The following is a 13,988-nucleotide window of genomic DNA, read 5'->3' on the forward strand; positions in this document are numbered from 1 at the left end:
TTCCTTCCTCTCTCTCTCTCTCTCCCTCCCTCCTCCCCTCTTTCTTTCTTCCCTCCCTCCCTCCTTCTTCCTTTCTCTCTCCCTTCCTTCCTTCCTTCCTTCCTTCCTTCCTTCCTTCCTTCCTTCCTAGACGGAGCTCTTATTGCCCAGGCTGGAGTGCAGTGGTGTGATCTCGACTTGCCGCAACCTCTGCCTCCCAGGGTCAAGTGATTCTCCTGCCTCAGCCTCCCAAGTAGCTGGGATTACAGACACACGTCACCACACTCAATATTTATTTTTATTAAAAAAATAATTTTTACTTAGTTTTAAAAAATTAAAAATAATTTTGCATTTTTAGTAGAGACGGAGTTTCTCCATGTTAGTCAGGAGGCTGGTCTCAAACTCCCAACCTCAGGTGATCCTCTTGCCTTGGCCTCCCAAAGTGCTGGTATTACAGGCGTGAGCCACCGTGCCCGGCCTAGTTCCTGGTTTCTAAGACCATACACACACACACACACACACACACACACACACACACACACACTCAGAGAGAGAGAGGATCATTGAGACATGATACACTGAGACATTCTATCCTGCAGACAGTAAGAATCTGTTAAAAAGTTTGTAGGGAAGAATTGAGATCGTCAGTGTTTATTTGAGGAAATTATCTGTGGTTGCGTCATCCTTTCCTTTCTCTCCCTGAGATTTAGTCTTCTCAATCAGAAGGGTTGCACAATTCCCCCAACCCCCATACATACGGCAGCTCTTCTAGACACAGGTTTTCTCAGGAGAAATGCAGGGACCCCAGCCATATCTCCCACCCTGAGACATTTTGGAGGTTCCGGGAGCTCAGAAGCTCTGCAGAGGCCACCCTCTCTGAGGGGATTGTTCTTAGACTTCCATCCAGAGGCAAATGTTGACCTGTCCATGCTGAAACCCACAGGCCTTCCTGGGTCATCTTCTCTCACCCACTCCTTGATGACAGGGAACAGGAGCAGTAAAGCCACACCAGAAATGGATTCAGGACTGACAGGAGCCACCTTGTCACATAAGACATCTACAGGTGCAATCATAGTGATGGAACATACTCTGCCCTTTACTTCCCCAGCTAAGACCTTGGCCAGTCCTGCGTCTTCGGTTGTGGGAAGAACCACCCGGTCTCTGGGGGCGATGTCCTCTGCTCTCCCTGAGTCAACCTCTAGAGGAATTGCACACTCCGAGCAAAGAACCAGCTCATCGCTGAGTCCCCAGGTCAATGGAACTCCCTCTAGGAACTCTCCTGCTACAAGCGTGGTTTCACAATTGAGTTCCCCAAGGACCAGGACCAGTTCCACAGAAGGAAATTTTACCAAAGAATCATCTACCTACACACTCGCTGTAGAGACCACAAGTGGCCCAGTCACTGAGAAGTACACAGTCCCCACTGAGACCTCAACAACCGAAGGTGACAGCACAGGGACCCCCTGGGGCACAAGATATATCCCTGCAAAAATCACATCTCCAATGAAAACATTTGCAGATTCAACTGCATCCAAGGAAAATGTCCCAGTGTCTACGACTCCAGCTGAGTCCACAGTTACTGACTCACATACTCCAGGAAGGACAACCCCATCCTTTGGGACAGTTTATTCTTCCTTCCTTGACTTATCGTCCAGAGGGACCCCAAATTCCAGAGGTGGAACAAGCCTGGAACTGACTCCATCAACCACTGGATATCCCTTCTCTTCTCCTGAACCTGGCTCCGCAGGACACAGCAGAATAAGTACCAGTGCGTCTTTGTCATCATCTGCTTCAGTTCTCGATAATAAAATATCAGAGACCGGCATATTCTCAGGCCAGAGTATCACTTCCCCTCTATCTCCTGGGGTGCCCGAGGCCAGAGTCAGCACAATGCCCAACTCAGCTATCCCTTTTTCCATGACGCTGAGCAATGTAGAAACAAGTGCTGAAAAGGTCAGAAGTACAATTTCCTCTCTGGGGACTCCATCTACATCCACAGAGCAGACAGCAGAGACTATCCTTACCTTCCGTGCCTTCGCTGAGACCACGGATACACCTGGCACACACATAGCCAAGACTTTGGCTTCAGAATGGTCAGGGAGTCCAGGTACCCTCAGTGGCACCAGCACTTCAGCGTTGACAACCACATCTCCATCTACCACTTTAGTCTCAGAGGAGACCAACACCCATCACTCCATGAGTAGAATGGAAACAGAAGGAACTTTGAATACATCCATGACTCCACTTGAGACCTCTGCTCCCGGAGAAGAGACCGAAATGACTGCCACCTTGGTCCCCACCCCAGGTTTTACTACTCTTTACAGCAAGATTAGTAGTCCATCTCAGGTCTCTTCATCACACCCAACAAGAGAGCTCAGAACCGCAGGCAGCACCTCTGGGAGGCAGAGTTCCAGTAGAGCTGCCCACAGGAGCTCTGACATCCTGAAGGCAACCACTTCCAGCACCTCAACAGCATCATCATGGACCAGTGAAAGCACAGCTCAGCAATTTAGTGAACCCCAGCACACACAGTGGGTGGAGACAAGTCCTAGCATGAAAACAGAGAGACCCCCAGCATCAACCAGTGTGGCAGCCCGTGCCACCACTTCTCCTGTTCCTTCAGTGGTGTCTGGCTTCACCACCCTGAAGACCAGCTCCACTAAAGGGATTTGGCTTAAAGAAACATCTGCAGACACACTCATCGGAGAATCCACAACTGGCCCAACCACCTATCAGTTTGCTGTTCCCACTGGGATTTCAATGACAGGAGGCAGCATCACAAGGGGAAGGCAGGGCACAACCCACCCACTCAAAAGAGCCACAGCATTATCTGAGACATCCACAGATTTGACTCTGGCCACGAATGGTGTCCCAATCTCCATGACTCCAGCAGTTAGCAAGATGGCTGCTGGCTCAAGTCCTCCAGGAGGGACAAATCCATCGTATACAATGGTTTCTTCTGTCATCCCTGAGATGTCATCTCTAGAGTCCCCAGCTTCTAGGGAAGGAACCAGCCTGGGACTGACTCCATTAAACACTAGACATCCCTCCTCTTCCCCTGAACCAGACTCTGCAGGACCTACCAAGATAAGCACCAGCGTTCCTCTGTTGTCATCTGCTTCAGTTCTTGAGGATACAGTGTCAGCGACCAGCACATTCTCACACCACAGAGTCACCTCATCTATGACCACAGGGACTCCTGAAATCTCAACAAAGACAAAGCCCAGCTCAGCCAGTCTTTTCTCCATGACCCTAAGTAATGCAGCAACAAATCCTGAAAGAGTCAGAAATGCAACTTCCCCTCTGACTTATCCATCTGCATCACGAAAAGGGACAGCAGGGAGTGTCCTCACCCTCAGCACCTCTGCTGAGACTACAGACTCACCTAGCATCCACCCAATTGGGACACTGGCTTCAGAATGGTCAGAGAGTCCTAGCACTCTCAGCCTCCCAAGTGTCTCTGGAGTGAAAACCACATTTTCTTCATCTACTCCTTCCACTCATCTATTTACCGGTGCAGAAGAAACAGAGGAAACTTTGAATCCATCTGTGTCTCAACCTGAGACTTCTGTTTCCAGAGTAAGGACCACCTTGGCCAGCACCTCTGTCCCCACCCAAGTATTCCCCACCATGGACACCTGGACTACACGTTCAACTCAGTTCTCTTCATCCCACCTAGTGAGTGAGCTCAGAGCCATGAGCAGTACCTCAGCTACAAACTCAACCAGTTCAGCTCTTCCTAAAATATCTCACCTCTCTGGGACAGCAGCAATGTCACAGACCAATACAGGCACGTTTAATGACTCTGCTGCACCCCAAAGCACAACTTGGCCAGAGACTAGTCCCAGATTCAAGACGGGGTTACCTTCAGCAACAACCACTGTTTCAACTTCTGCCACTTCTCTTGCTGCTACTGTAGTGGTCTCTAAATTCACTTCTCCAGCAACTGGTTCCACAGAAGCAACTTCTATCAGGGAACCATCAACAGCCATCCTCACAACAGAGACCACGAATGGCCCAGGCACTATGGCTATGGCTTCTACCAACATCCCAATTGGAAAGGGCTACATTACTGAAGGAACATTGGACACAACTCATCTGTCCATTGGAACCTCAACTTCCTCTGAGACATCTACAGATTTTACCATGGCCAAAGAAAGTGTCTCAATGTCAGTATCTCCATCTCAGTCCATGGATGCTGTTGGCTCAAGCACTCCAGGAACGACAAGCCAATTGGTTGGCACATTTTCTGATGATGTCTATCATTTAACATCTGGAGAAATTCCAATGCCTAGAGGTGGAGCCAGTTCAGCTCTGACTCCACAAATGACTGCAACTCACCCTTCATCTCCTGAGCCTGGTTCTGCTAGAAGCACCTGGCTTGGCATCTTGTCCTCATCTTCTTCTCCTACTCCCAAAGTCACAATGAGCTCCACATTTTCAACCCAGAGAGTCACCCCAAGCATGACAATGGACACAGTTGAAACTAGTGAACGGAACACACCCAACTTACCTTCCATGACTTCCTCGACACCAAGTAATATTCCAACAAGTGGTGCCGTAGGAAAAAGCACCCTGGTTCCCTTGGACACTCCATCTCCAGCCACATCAGTGGAGGCATCAGAAGGGGGACTTCCGACCCTGAGCACCTACCCTGAATCAGCAAACACACCCAGCATCCGCCTCGGAACACACGCTAGTTCAGAAAGTCCAAGCACCATCAACCTTACCATGACTTCAGTTGTAAAAACTGGCTCTTACACACCTCTCGCCTTCCCCTCAATAGAAACCCACATTCATGTATCAACAGCCAGAATGGAGACAAATGAAATTGCTTACTCTTCTGGGTCTTCACCTGAGATGACAGCTCCTGGAGAGACTAACACTGGTAGTACCTGGGCCCCCACCACCTACATCACCACTACGGATCCTAAGGATACAAGTTCAGCTCAGGTCTCTACACCCCACTCGGTGAGGACACTCAGAAACACAGAAAACCATCCAAAGACAGAGTCCACCACCCCAGCTGCTTACTCTGGAAGTCCTAAAATCTCAAGTTCACCCGATCTCACCAGTCTGATCACAAAAGCATGGACCATCACAGACACAACTGAACACTCCACTCAATTACATTACACAAATTTGGCAGAAAAACCATCTGGACTTGAGACACAGCCAACTCCAGGACCTGTCTCTGTAGTAATCCCTACCTCCCCTACCACTGGAAGCAGCACATTGGAACTGACTTCTGATGTCCCAGGGGAACCCGTGATCTTCACTACCAGTGAGCAGACCACAATCACTCTCCCCATGGCAACATGGCTGAGTACCAGTTTGACAGAGGAAATGCCTTCAACAGACCTTGATATTTCAAGTCCAAGTTCACTCATGAGTACATTTGCTATTTTTCCACCTATGTCCACACCTTCTCATGAACTTTCAAAGTCAGAGGCAGATACCAGTGCCATTGGAAATACAGATTCAACCACATGGGATCAGCACCTAGGAATCAGGAGTTTGGGCGCAACTGGAGACTTAACAACTGTTCCTATCACCCCACTGTCAACCACGTGGACCAGTGTGATTGAACACTCAACACAAGCACAGGACACCCGTTCTGCAACGATGAGTCCTACTCATGTGACACAATCACTCAAAGATCAAACATCTTTACCAGCCTCAGCATCCCCTCCCCATCTTACTGAAGTCTACCCTGAGCTCGGGACACAAGGGAGAAGCTCCTCTGAGGCAACCACTTTTTGGAAACCATCTACAGACACACTCTCCAGAGAGATTGAGACTGGCCCAACAAACGTTCAATCCACTCCATCCATGGACAACACAACAACAGGGAGCAGTAGTAGTGGAGTCACCCTGGGCACAGCCCACCTTCCCATAGGAACATCATCCCCAGCTGAGACATCCACAAACATAGCACTGGAAAGAGGAAGTTCTACAGCCACTGTCTCCATGGCTGGGACTGTGGGACTCCTAGTTACTAGTGCTCCAGGAAGAAGCATCAACCAGTCATTAGGAAGAGTTTCCTCTGTCCTTTCTGAGTCAACTACTGAAGGAGTCACAGATTCTAGTAAGGGAAGCAGTCCAAGGCTGAACACACAGGGAAATACAGCTCCCTCCTCCTCTCTTGAACCCAGCTCTGCTGAAGGAAGCCAGATGAGCACAAGCATCCCTCTACCCTCATCTCCTCCAACTCCTGATGTGGAATTCATAGGGGGCAGTACATTTTGGACCAAGGAGGTCACCACAGTTATGACCTCAGACATCTCCAAGTCTTCATCAAGGACAGAGTCCAGCTCAGCTACCCTTATGTCCACAGCTTTGGGAAGCACTGAAAATACAAAAAAATTCAGAACTGCCTCTATGGATCTTCCATCTCCAACTCCATCAATGGAGGTGACACCATGGAGTTCTCTCACTCTCAGTTACACCCCCAAGACCACAGATTCACCTGACCTCAGCCATGGGGTGCACACCAGCTCTACAGGGACTTTGGTCACTGACAGGCCATTGAATACTGGTGTCACTAGAGCCTTCAGATTGGAAAACAGCTCCAGCACCTCTTCTGAGTCCCTGTCTGTGGGAACCAGCACTCACACATCCATGATTTACACAGAGAAGAGTGAAGTGCCTTCTTCAATACGTCCCCAACCTGAGACCTCAGCTCCTGAAGCAGAGACCACTTTGACTTCCACTCCTGGAAACAAGGCCACAAGCTTAACATTGCCTTTTTCATCCATTCCAGTGGAGGAAGTCATTTCTACAGGCATAACCTCAGGACTAGACATCATCTCAGCACCCATGACACATTCTCCCATCACCCCACCAACAATTGCATGGACCAGTACAGGCACAATTGAACAGTTCACTCAACCACTACATGCAGTTTCTTCAGAAAACGTTTCTGGGCAGACACAGTCAACTCCATATGTCAATGCTGTGGCAGTGTCTGCTTCCCCTACCCATGAGAACTCAGTCTCTTCTGGAAGCAGCACGTCCGTTCCATATTCCTTAGCCTCACTTGAATCCTTGGATTCCACAATCAGTACTAGTTTATCTGAGGCATTGTCCTCAGCTCATTCTGGGGTTTCAAACCCAAGTTCAACTACGACTGAATTTCCACTCTTTTCAGCTGCATCCACATCTGCTGCTAAGCAAACAAATCCAGAAACAGAGACCTGTGGCCCCGAGAATACAGCCCTGAGTACTTTGAACACTGATGCATCCTCAGGCACAGGTCTTTCTGAGACTTCTGTGGGGGCAACTATCAGCTCTGAAGTCCTTCTTCCAATGACCGTAACTTCCAGATCAGATGTTTCTGGTCTTACGTCTGAGAGTACTGCTAACCTGAGTTTAGGCACAGCCTCTTCAGGAGGGACCAAATTAACTAGGACAATATCCCTGCCCACTTCAGAGTCTTTGGTTTCCTTTAGAATGAACAAGGATCCACGGACAGTGTCAATCCCTTTGGGGTCCCATCCAACTATTAATACAGAAACAAGCTTCCCAGTAAACAGTGCAGGTTCACCTGGCTTGTCCACAGTAGCATCAGATGTAATTGACACACCTTCAGATGGGGCTGAAAGTATTCCCACTGTCTCCTTTTCCCCCTCCCCTGATAATGAAGTGACAACTATCTCACATTTCCCAGAAAAGATAACTCATTCATTTAGAACCATTTCATCTCTCACCCCTGAGTTGACTTCAAGAGTGACACCTACTCCTGGGGATTGGACCGGTTCAGCTGTGTCCACAAAGCCCACAGAAGCCAGTTCTTCCATTACACTGGGAGAGAGAATGACAATCACCTCTGCTGCTCCAACCACTTCCCCCATAGTTCTCACTGTTAGTTTCACAGAGACCAGCACAGTTTCACTGGATAATGAAACTACAGTAAAAATCTCAGATATCCTTGAGGCACAGACAACAAATGAGCTCCCCTCAGATAGCAGTTCTTCCTCTGATCTGATCAACACCTCCATAGCTTCTTCAACTATGGATGTCACTAAAACAGCCTCTATCAGTCCCACTAGCATCTCAGGAAGGACAGCAAGTTCCTCTCCATCTCTCTTCTCTTCAGATAGATCTGAGGTTCCCACATCTACAATAGAGACAAATACAGCCACCTCTCCATCTGTTTCCAGTAACACCTATTCTCTTGATAGAGGTTCCAATGTGGGTGGCACGCCATCCACTTTACCACCCTTTACAATCACCCACCCTGTCAAGACAAGCTTGGCCCTGTTAACCTGGTCTAGACCAGTAGGAACTTTCAGCACCATGGTCAGCACTGACACTGCCGCCGGAGAAAATCCTACCTCTAGCAATTCTGTGGTGACTTCTGTTCCAGCACCAGGTATATGGACCAGTGTAGACAGCACTACTGACTTACCTGCCATGGGCTCTCTCAAGACAAGTCCTGCAGGAGAGACACACTCACTTCCAGCATCAACTATTGAACCAGCCACTGCCTTCACTCCCCATCTCTCAGCGACAGTGGTCACTGGATCCAGTGCTACATCAGAAGCCAGTCTTCTCACTATGACTGAAAGCAAAACCATTCATTCTTCATCACAGACCCCAACTACAACCACCTCTGGAGCAAGCTGGGAAACTTCAGCTACTCCTGAGAGCCTTTTGGCCATCACTGAGACTTCAGACACAACACTCACCTCAAAGATTTCAGTGACAGATACCATCTTGTTTTCAACTGTGTCCACACCACCTTCTAAACTTCCAAGTACAGGGACTTTCTCTGGAACCTCCTCCCCTACCTTACTCCCGGACACTCCAGCCATCCCACTCACCACCACTGAGCCAACAAGTTCATTAGCTACATCCTTTGATTCTACCCCACTGGTGACTATAGATTTGGATAGACTTGGCACAGTCCCAGAGACTACCCTGACCATGTCAGAGACCTCAAATGGGGATGCACTGGTTCTTAAGACAGTAAGTAACCCAGATAGGAGCATCCCTGGAATCACTATCCAAGGGGTAGCAGAAAGTCCACTCCATCCTTCTTCCACTTCCCCCCCTAAGATTGTTGCTCCACAGAACACAACCTATGAAGGTTCGACCATCATGGCACTTTCTACTTTGCCTGCAAGAACTACCGGTTCCCTTGCATTCAGTCAGAGTTCTGACACCTCAGAGACAACAGCTTTGGTGAACTCATCAGCTGGGCTTGAGAGGGCATCTGTGATGTCACTAACCACAGGAAGCCAGGGTTTGGCCAGCTCTGGAGGAGTCAGAAGTGGGTCCACTCACTCAACTGGAGCCAACACATTTTCTTCTCTCCCTCTGACCATGAACCCAGGTGAGGTTACAGCCATGTCTGAAATCACCATGAACAGACTGACAGCTACTCAATCAACAGTGCCTAAAGGGATACCTGTGAAGCCCACCAGTGCTGTGTCAGGGCTCCTAACACCTGTCTCTGCCTCCTCAAGCCCATCAAAGGCCTTTTCATCACTGACTACAGCTCCCACAACTTGGAGGATCCCACAGTCCACCTTGACCTTTAAGTTTTTTGAGGTCCCAAGTTTGGATACTAAGTCTGCTTCTTTACCAACTTCTGGACAGTCTCTGAACACCATTCCAGACTCAGATGCAAGCACAGCATCTTCCTCACTGTCCAAGTCTCCAGAAAAAAACACAAGGGCAGGGATGATGACTTCCACAAAGGCCATAAGTGCAAGCTCAGTTCAATCAACAGGTTTTACTGAAATCCCTGAGAAATCTGCCTCCCCTTCTATGGCAGGACATGAACCCAGAGTTCCCACTCCAGGAACAGGGGACCCTATATATGCCTCAGAGAGCATGTCTTATCCAGACCTGAGCACGGCATCATCATCTATGACATCGACCCCTCTTGCATCAAAACTCACAACTCTCTTCAGCACAGGTCAAGCAGCAAGGTCTGGTTCTAGTTTCTCTCGCATAAGCCTATCCACTGAGAAAGAAACCAGCTTTCTTTCCCCCACTGCATCCACCTCCAGAAAGACTTCACTCTTTCTTGGGCCCTCCGTGGCAAAACAGCCCAACACATTGGTGGATCTTCAGACTTCAGCTCTGACACTTTCTCCAACATCCACTCTAAATATGTCCCAGGAGGAGCCTCCTGAGATAACCTCAAGCCAGACCACTACAGAAGAAGAGAGAACAACAGCTGAAACACAGGCATTAACCTTCACACCATATGAGACCCCGACATCCTTGTTACCTGTCTCTTCTCCCACAGAACCCACAGCCGGAAGAAAGGGTTCTCCAGAAACATGGGCAAGCTCTATTTCAGTTCCCGCCAAGACCTCCTTGGTTGAAAGTAAGAATGCCCTGCTCCTTCCCCAAGTGTGCTGGGGATGAATCTGGAAATAAACTACATCGTTTTAAATTTTTCAAACTTTTATATTTGAAAATATAAATATTTTAGGTTCAGGGAACATGTGCAGGTTTGTTATATAGATAAATTGCATGTCATGGGGGCTTGGGGTACAGATTACATCATCAGTTAGGTAATAAGCCTAGTACCTGGTTGGTAGATTTTTTTTTATCCTCTCCTTCCTCCCAGTCTCCACCCTCAAGTACACATGTCTCCATGTGTACCTAAGGTTTAGTTCCCACTTATAAGTGAGAACATGCGGTATTTGTAAACTACATCTTTATTTTTGCTAACCTTGAACTGAAATTTAGCATTTGTTTTATTGATGAGTAGAGGTAACAAAACAAACCACATTAATCCCAGCAGTGCCTGTGCCTTTGCCCACAGCAGAAATTCCAGACACTTTCGTATCTTATGACAGTTATTGCAAGTACTTTTAAATATCATGTATGACTTTATTCATAATTATGGTGATTATTAGGCTTTTCAATATATCTTACTTAACGTGTTAGTAAAAGAAGTGCCTGTATTATTATATTACATTTGTTTATTAAGATTTTGATAACATTTCAATATAATCATTTCTTTCATTTTCTAAATTTTAGATTCAGGGGTATATATGCAGGTTTGCTATGTGGATAGACTGCATAATGGTGAGGTTTGGCTTCCAGTGAATCCATCATCCAAATAGTGAATGTTGTCCCAAGAAGTAGTTTTTCAATCCTCACTTCACTCTCAGCCTCCTCTATTTTGGAGTCCCAGTGTCTATTATTTCTATCTTTATATCCACATGTACCCATTATTTAGCTCCCACTTATAAATGAGAATGTGCAGCATTTAATTTTCTGTTTTTGAGTTATTTTGCTTAGGTTGATGGCCTTCAGCTCCATCCATGTTGCTTTAAAGAACATGATTTCATTCTTTTTCATGGCTGTGTAGTACTCCAAGGTCTATGTGTACCAGATTTTCTTTATCCACAATGATTTTGTTTGTAATCGAATATTTTATATTGTTATTTTATGTTTTATTCTACATTTTTATTTTAATTTATAAAGGAATTCATATAGTTCACAAGCCTGTCAAAGGGACCTATAATAAAAAGAGGCTAAGAATCTATACTCTAAACAGAATGTTACTCCATTTTATTTCATTTATTTTTAAAGAGACAGTCTCACTCTCTCATCCAGGCTGGAGTACAGTGGAGCGATCATAGCTCACTGGAACCCTGAACTCTTGGGCACAAGCAGTTCCCCTACTTCATCCTCCAGAGGAGCTGGGACTACAGGTGCACGTCACCATGCCCAGCTAATTTTAAAAATTATTTTGTAGAGATGGTGTCTCGCTATCCTACCCAGGCTGGTCTCAAATTCCTGGGCTCAGGCGATCCTCCCACTTTGACCTCCCAAAGTGTTGAGATTACAGGGGCGAGCCACTGTGCCTGGCCACTTGTCACATTTTAATTTGTGATTACTTATAAAATGAACCCCTTCCCATCTGAGATCTGTCAGTCTTTCTCATGATGGTGCCTAGTGTCTGCTTTCTACCATGTCCAGTTAGACTGGGGTTTGATGGGAGGTCACCTGGGCAGCTGTCCAGCTCACTCACTGGGCTCTGGAGCCTCTGAGTTAAAGCAAAATAGAAAGATCAATGTAAAGAAAGTGCAAAAACTGACCTACCGAAGTAATGGATAGCTCAACCTTCCTATTGCCCTTTTCTTCCAGCAACTGATGGAATGCTAGTGCCCACTACAAAGATGTCAAGTCAGGCAGCACAAGGAAATTCCACATGGCCAGCCCCAGCAGAGAAGACAGGGACCAGTCCAGCAGGTACATATAGATCTTGTTTCCGTTTCTGCTCTGCTAATGTCACCCAAGCCTTTTTTTCTTTTCTTTTCTTCTCTCTTTCTCTCTTTTTCTCTTTCTTTCTTTCTTTCTTTCTTTCTCTTTCTTTCTTTCTTTCTTTCTTTCTTTCTTTTTTCTTTCTTTCTTTCTTTTTCTTTTGAAATTTTTATTTTTTAATTTTTATTTTTTCACCCAAGCCTTAAGGCCAGTTTGGGCCACATAGTGACATCCCATCTCTACAAAAAAAAATAATAATAATAAAAAGACGATAAGTTGGGCATCGTGTAGGCCTGTAGTCCCAGCTACTCAAGAGGCTGAAGTGGGAGGATAGCTTGCTGCTAACTGAAAGTGCTACTTATTGATTCTGGGAAGAAAAAATATACAAGGCTTCAGTTTCATTATTTTATAAGTGAATGCTAGCAACTTTTCTTTTCCTTTCTTTCTTTCTCTTTCTCTCCCCTCCTCTTCTCCTCTTTTCTTTCTCTCTCCTCTCCTTCTCTTCTGTCTCTTTTCTTTTCTTTTCTTTCTTCTTTTGTCTTTTATTTTTGAGACAGGGTTTCATTCTGTCACCCAGGCTGGAGTACAGTGGTGTGTACTCACTGCGGTACTCACTGTACTCACTGCAGCCTCAAATTCCTGGACTCAAGTTATCTTCTCACCTCAGCCTCCTGAGGAGCTGGGCAGCTGTCCAGCTCACTCACTGGGCTCTAGAGCCTCTGCCCTATGCCCAGTTTACTGGGGTTTTTTTGAAAAAAATTTTTTTTTTTTTTTTTGTAGAGATGGGGGTCTCACTATGTGACCCAAGCTGGTCTTAAACTCCTGGCTCCAAGAGATCCTCCCACCTCAGCCTCCCAAAGTGCAGGGATTATAGGTGTGAGCCACTGTGCTCAGCCTAGACAGCATTTTTTTTTTTTAAACAGGGTCTCCCTCTATTGCCCAGGCTGGAGTGCAATGACGTGATCATGGCTCACTGCAGCCTCAGCCTCCCCAGTCTCAAGCAATCCTCCAACTTCAGCCTCCCCTAGCAGCTAGAACTGCAGGTGATCATCACCAATAAGACTGGTTAATTGTGTGTGTGTTTCTTAATTTTTTTGTAGAGATAGTTCTCACTATATTGCTTGGGCTGGTCTCAAACTCCTGGGCTCAAGCGATTCGCCCACCTCGGCCTCCCTAAACACTGGGATTACAGGCCTTGAGCCACCACACCCAACAAGGACTAGGTTTTAAAATAGATTCCTAGGCTGGGTGCGGTGGCTTATGCCTGTAATCCCAGCACTTAGGGAGGCTGAGGTGGGCAGATCACGAGGTCGGGAGTTCGAGACCAGCCTGGACAACACAGTGAAACCCCATCTCTACTAAAAATACAAAAAATTAGCTGGGTATAGTGGCACACACCTGTAATCCCAACTATTCGGGAGGCTGAGACAGGAGAATCGCTTGAACCCAGGAGGCAGAGGTTGCACTGAGCCGAGATCATGCCATTGCACTCCAGCCTGGATGACAGTGCAAGACTCCATCTGAAAAAAAAAAAAAAAAAGGTTCCTTTGACTTCTTGACACTCTTCTCTCAGGCTATTGGTCATTTTTCCCCATAGATGTTACTAACTGAACACTTCTGTTGCTTCAGCTTACTAATTTACATGATCAATAGCCAATTAATTCAGCAGGAGAGAATGCTACAGAGTCGATTCTCTCTGTACTTTCTTCTGGTCCAGAGTGAAGGATCTTTCTAAATCAGAGACCATCACTGTGTTCACAGGAAGAGCACAG

At 46.8% G+C, this 13,988-nt stretch overlaps 1 protein-coding gene across 1 annotated transcript in view; it reads left to right on the forward strand.

Moving 5' to 3' along the window:
- Nucleotides 1-642: 642 nt before the first annotated feature.
- MUC16 (mucin 16, cell surface associated) overlaps nucleotides 643-13,988 on the forward strand; it is a 139,621-nt gene continuing 126,275 nt past the window's right edge. The window contains exons 1-2 of the mRNA XM_031659988.1: nucleotides 643-10,321; nucleotides 12,100-12,204. Coding sequence (XP_031515848.1) covers nucleotides 907-10,321; nucleotides 12,100-12,204 — 9,520 coding nt within the window. The 5' untranslated portion in view covers nucleotides 643-906. The remainder of the gene's footprint in view (nucleotides 10,322-12,099; nucleotides 12,205-13,988) is intronic.

This window comes from Papio anubis, chromosome 20 (assembly GCF_008728515.1).
Source record: "Papio anubis isolate 15944 chromosome 20, Panubis1.0, whole genome shotgun sequence".
NCBI lineage: Eukaryota > Metazoa > Chordata > Mammalia > Primates > Cercopithecidae > Papio > Papio anubis.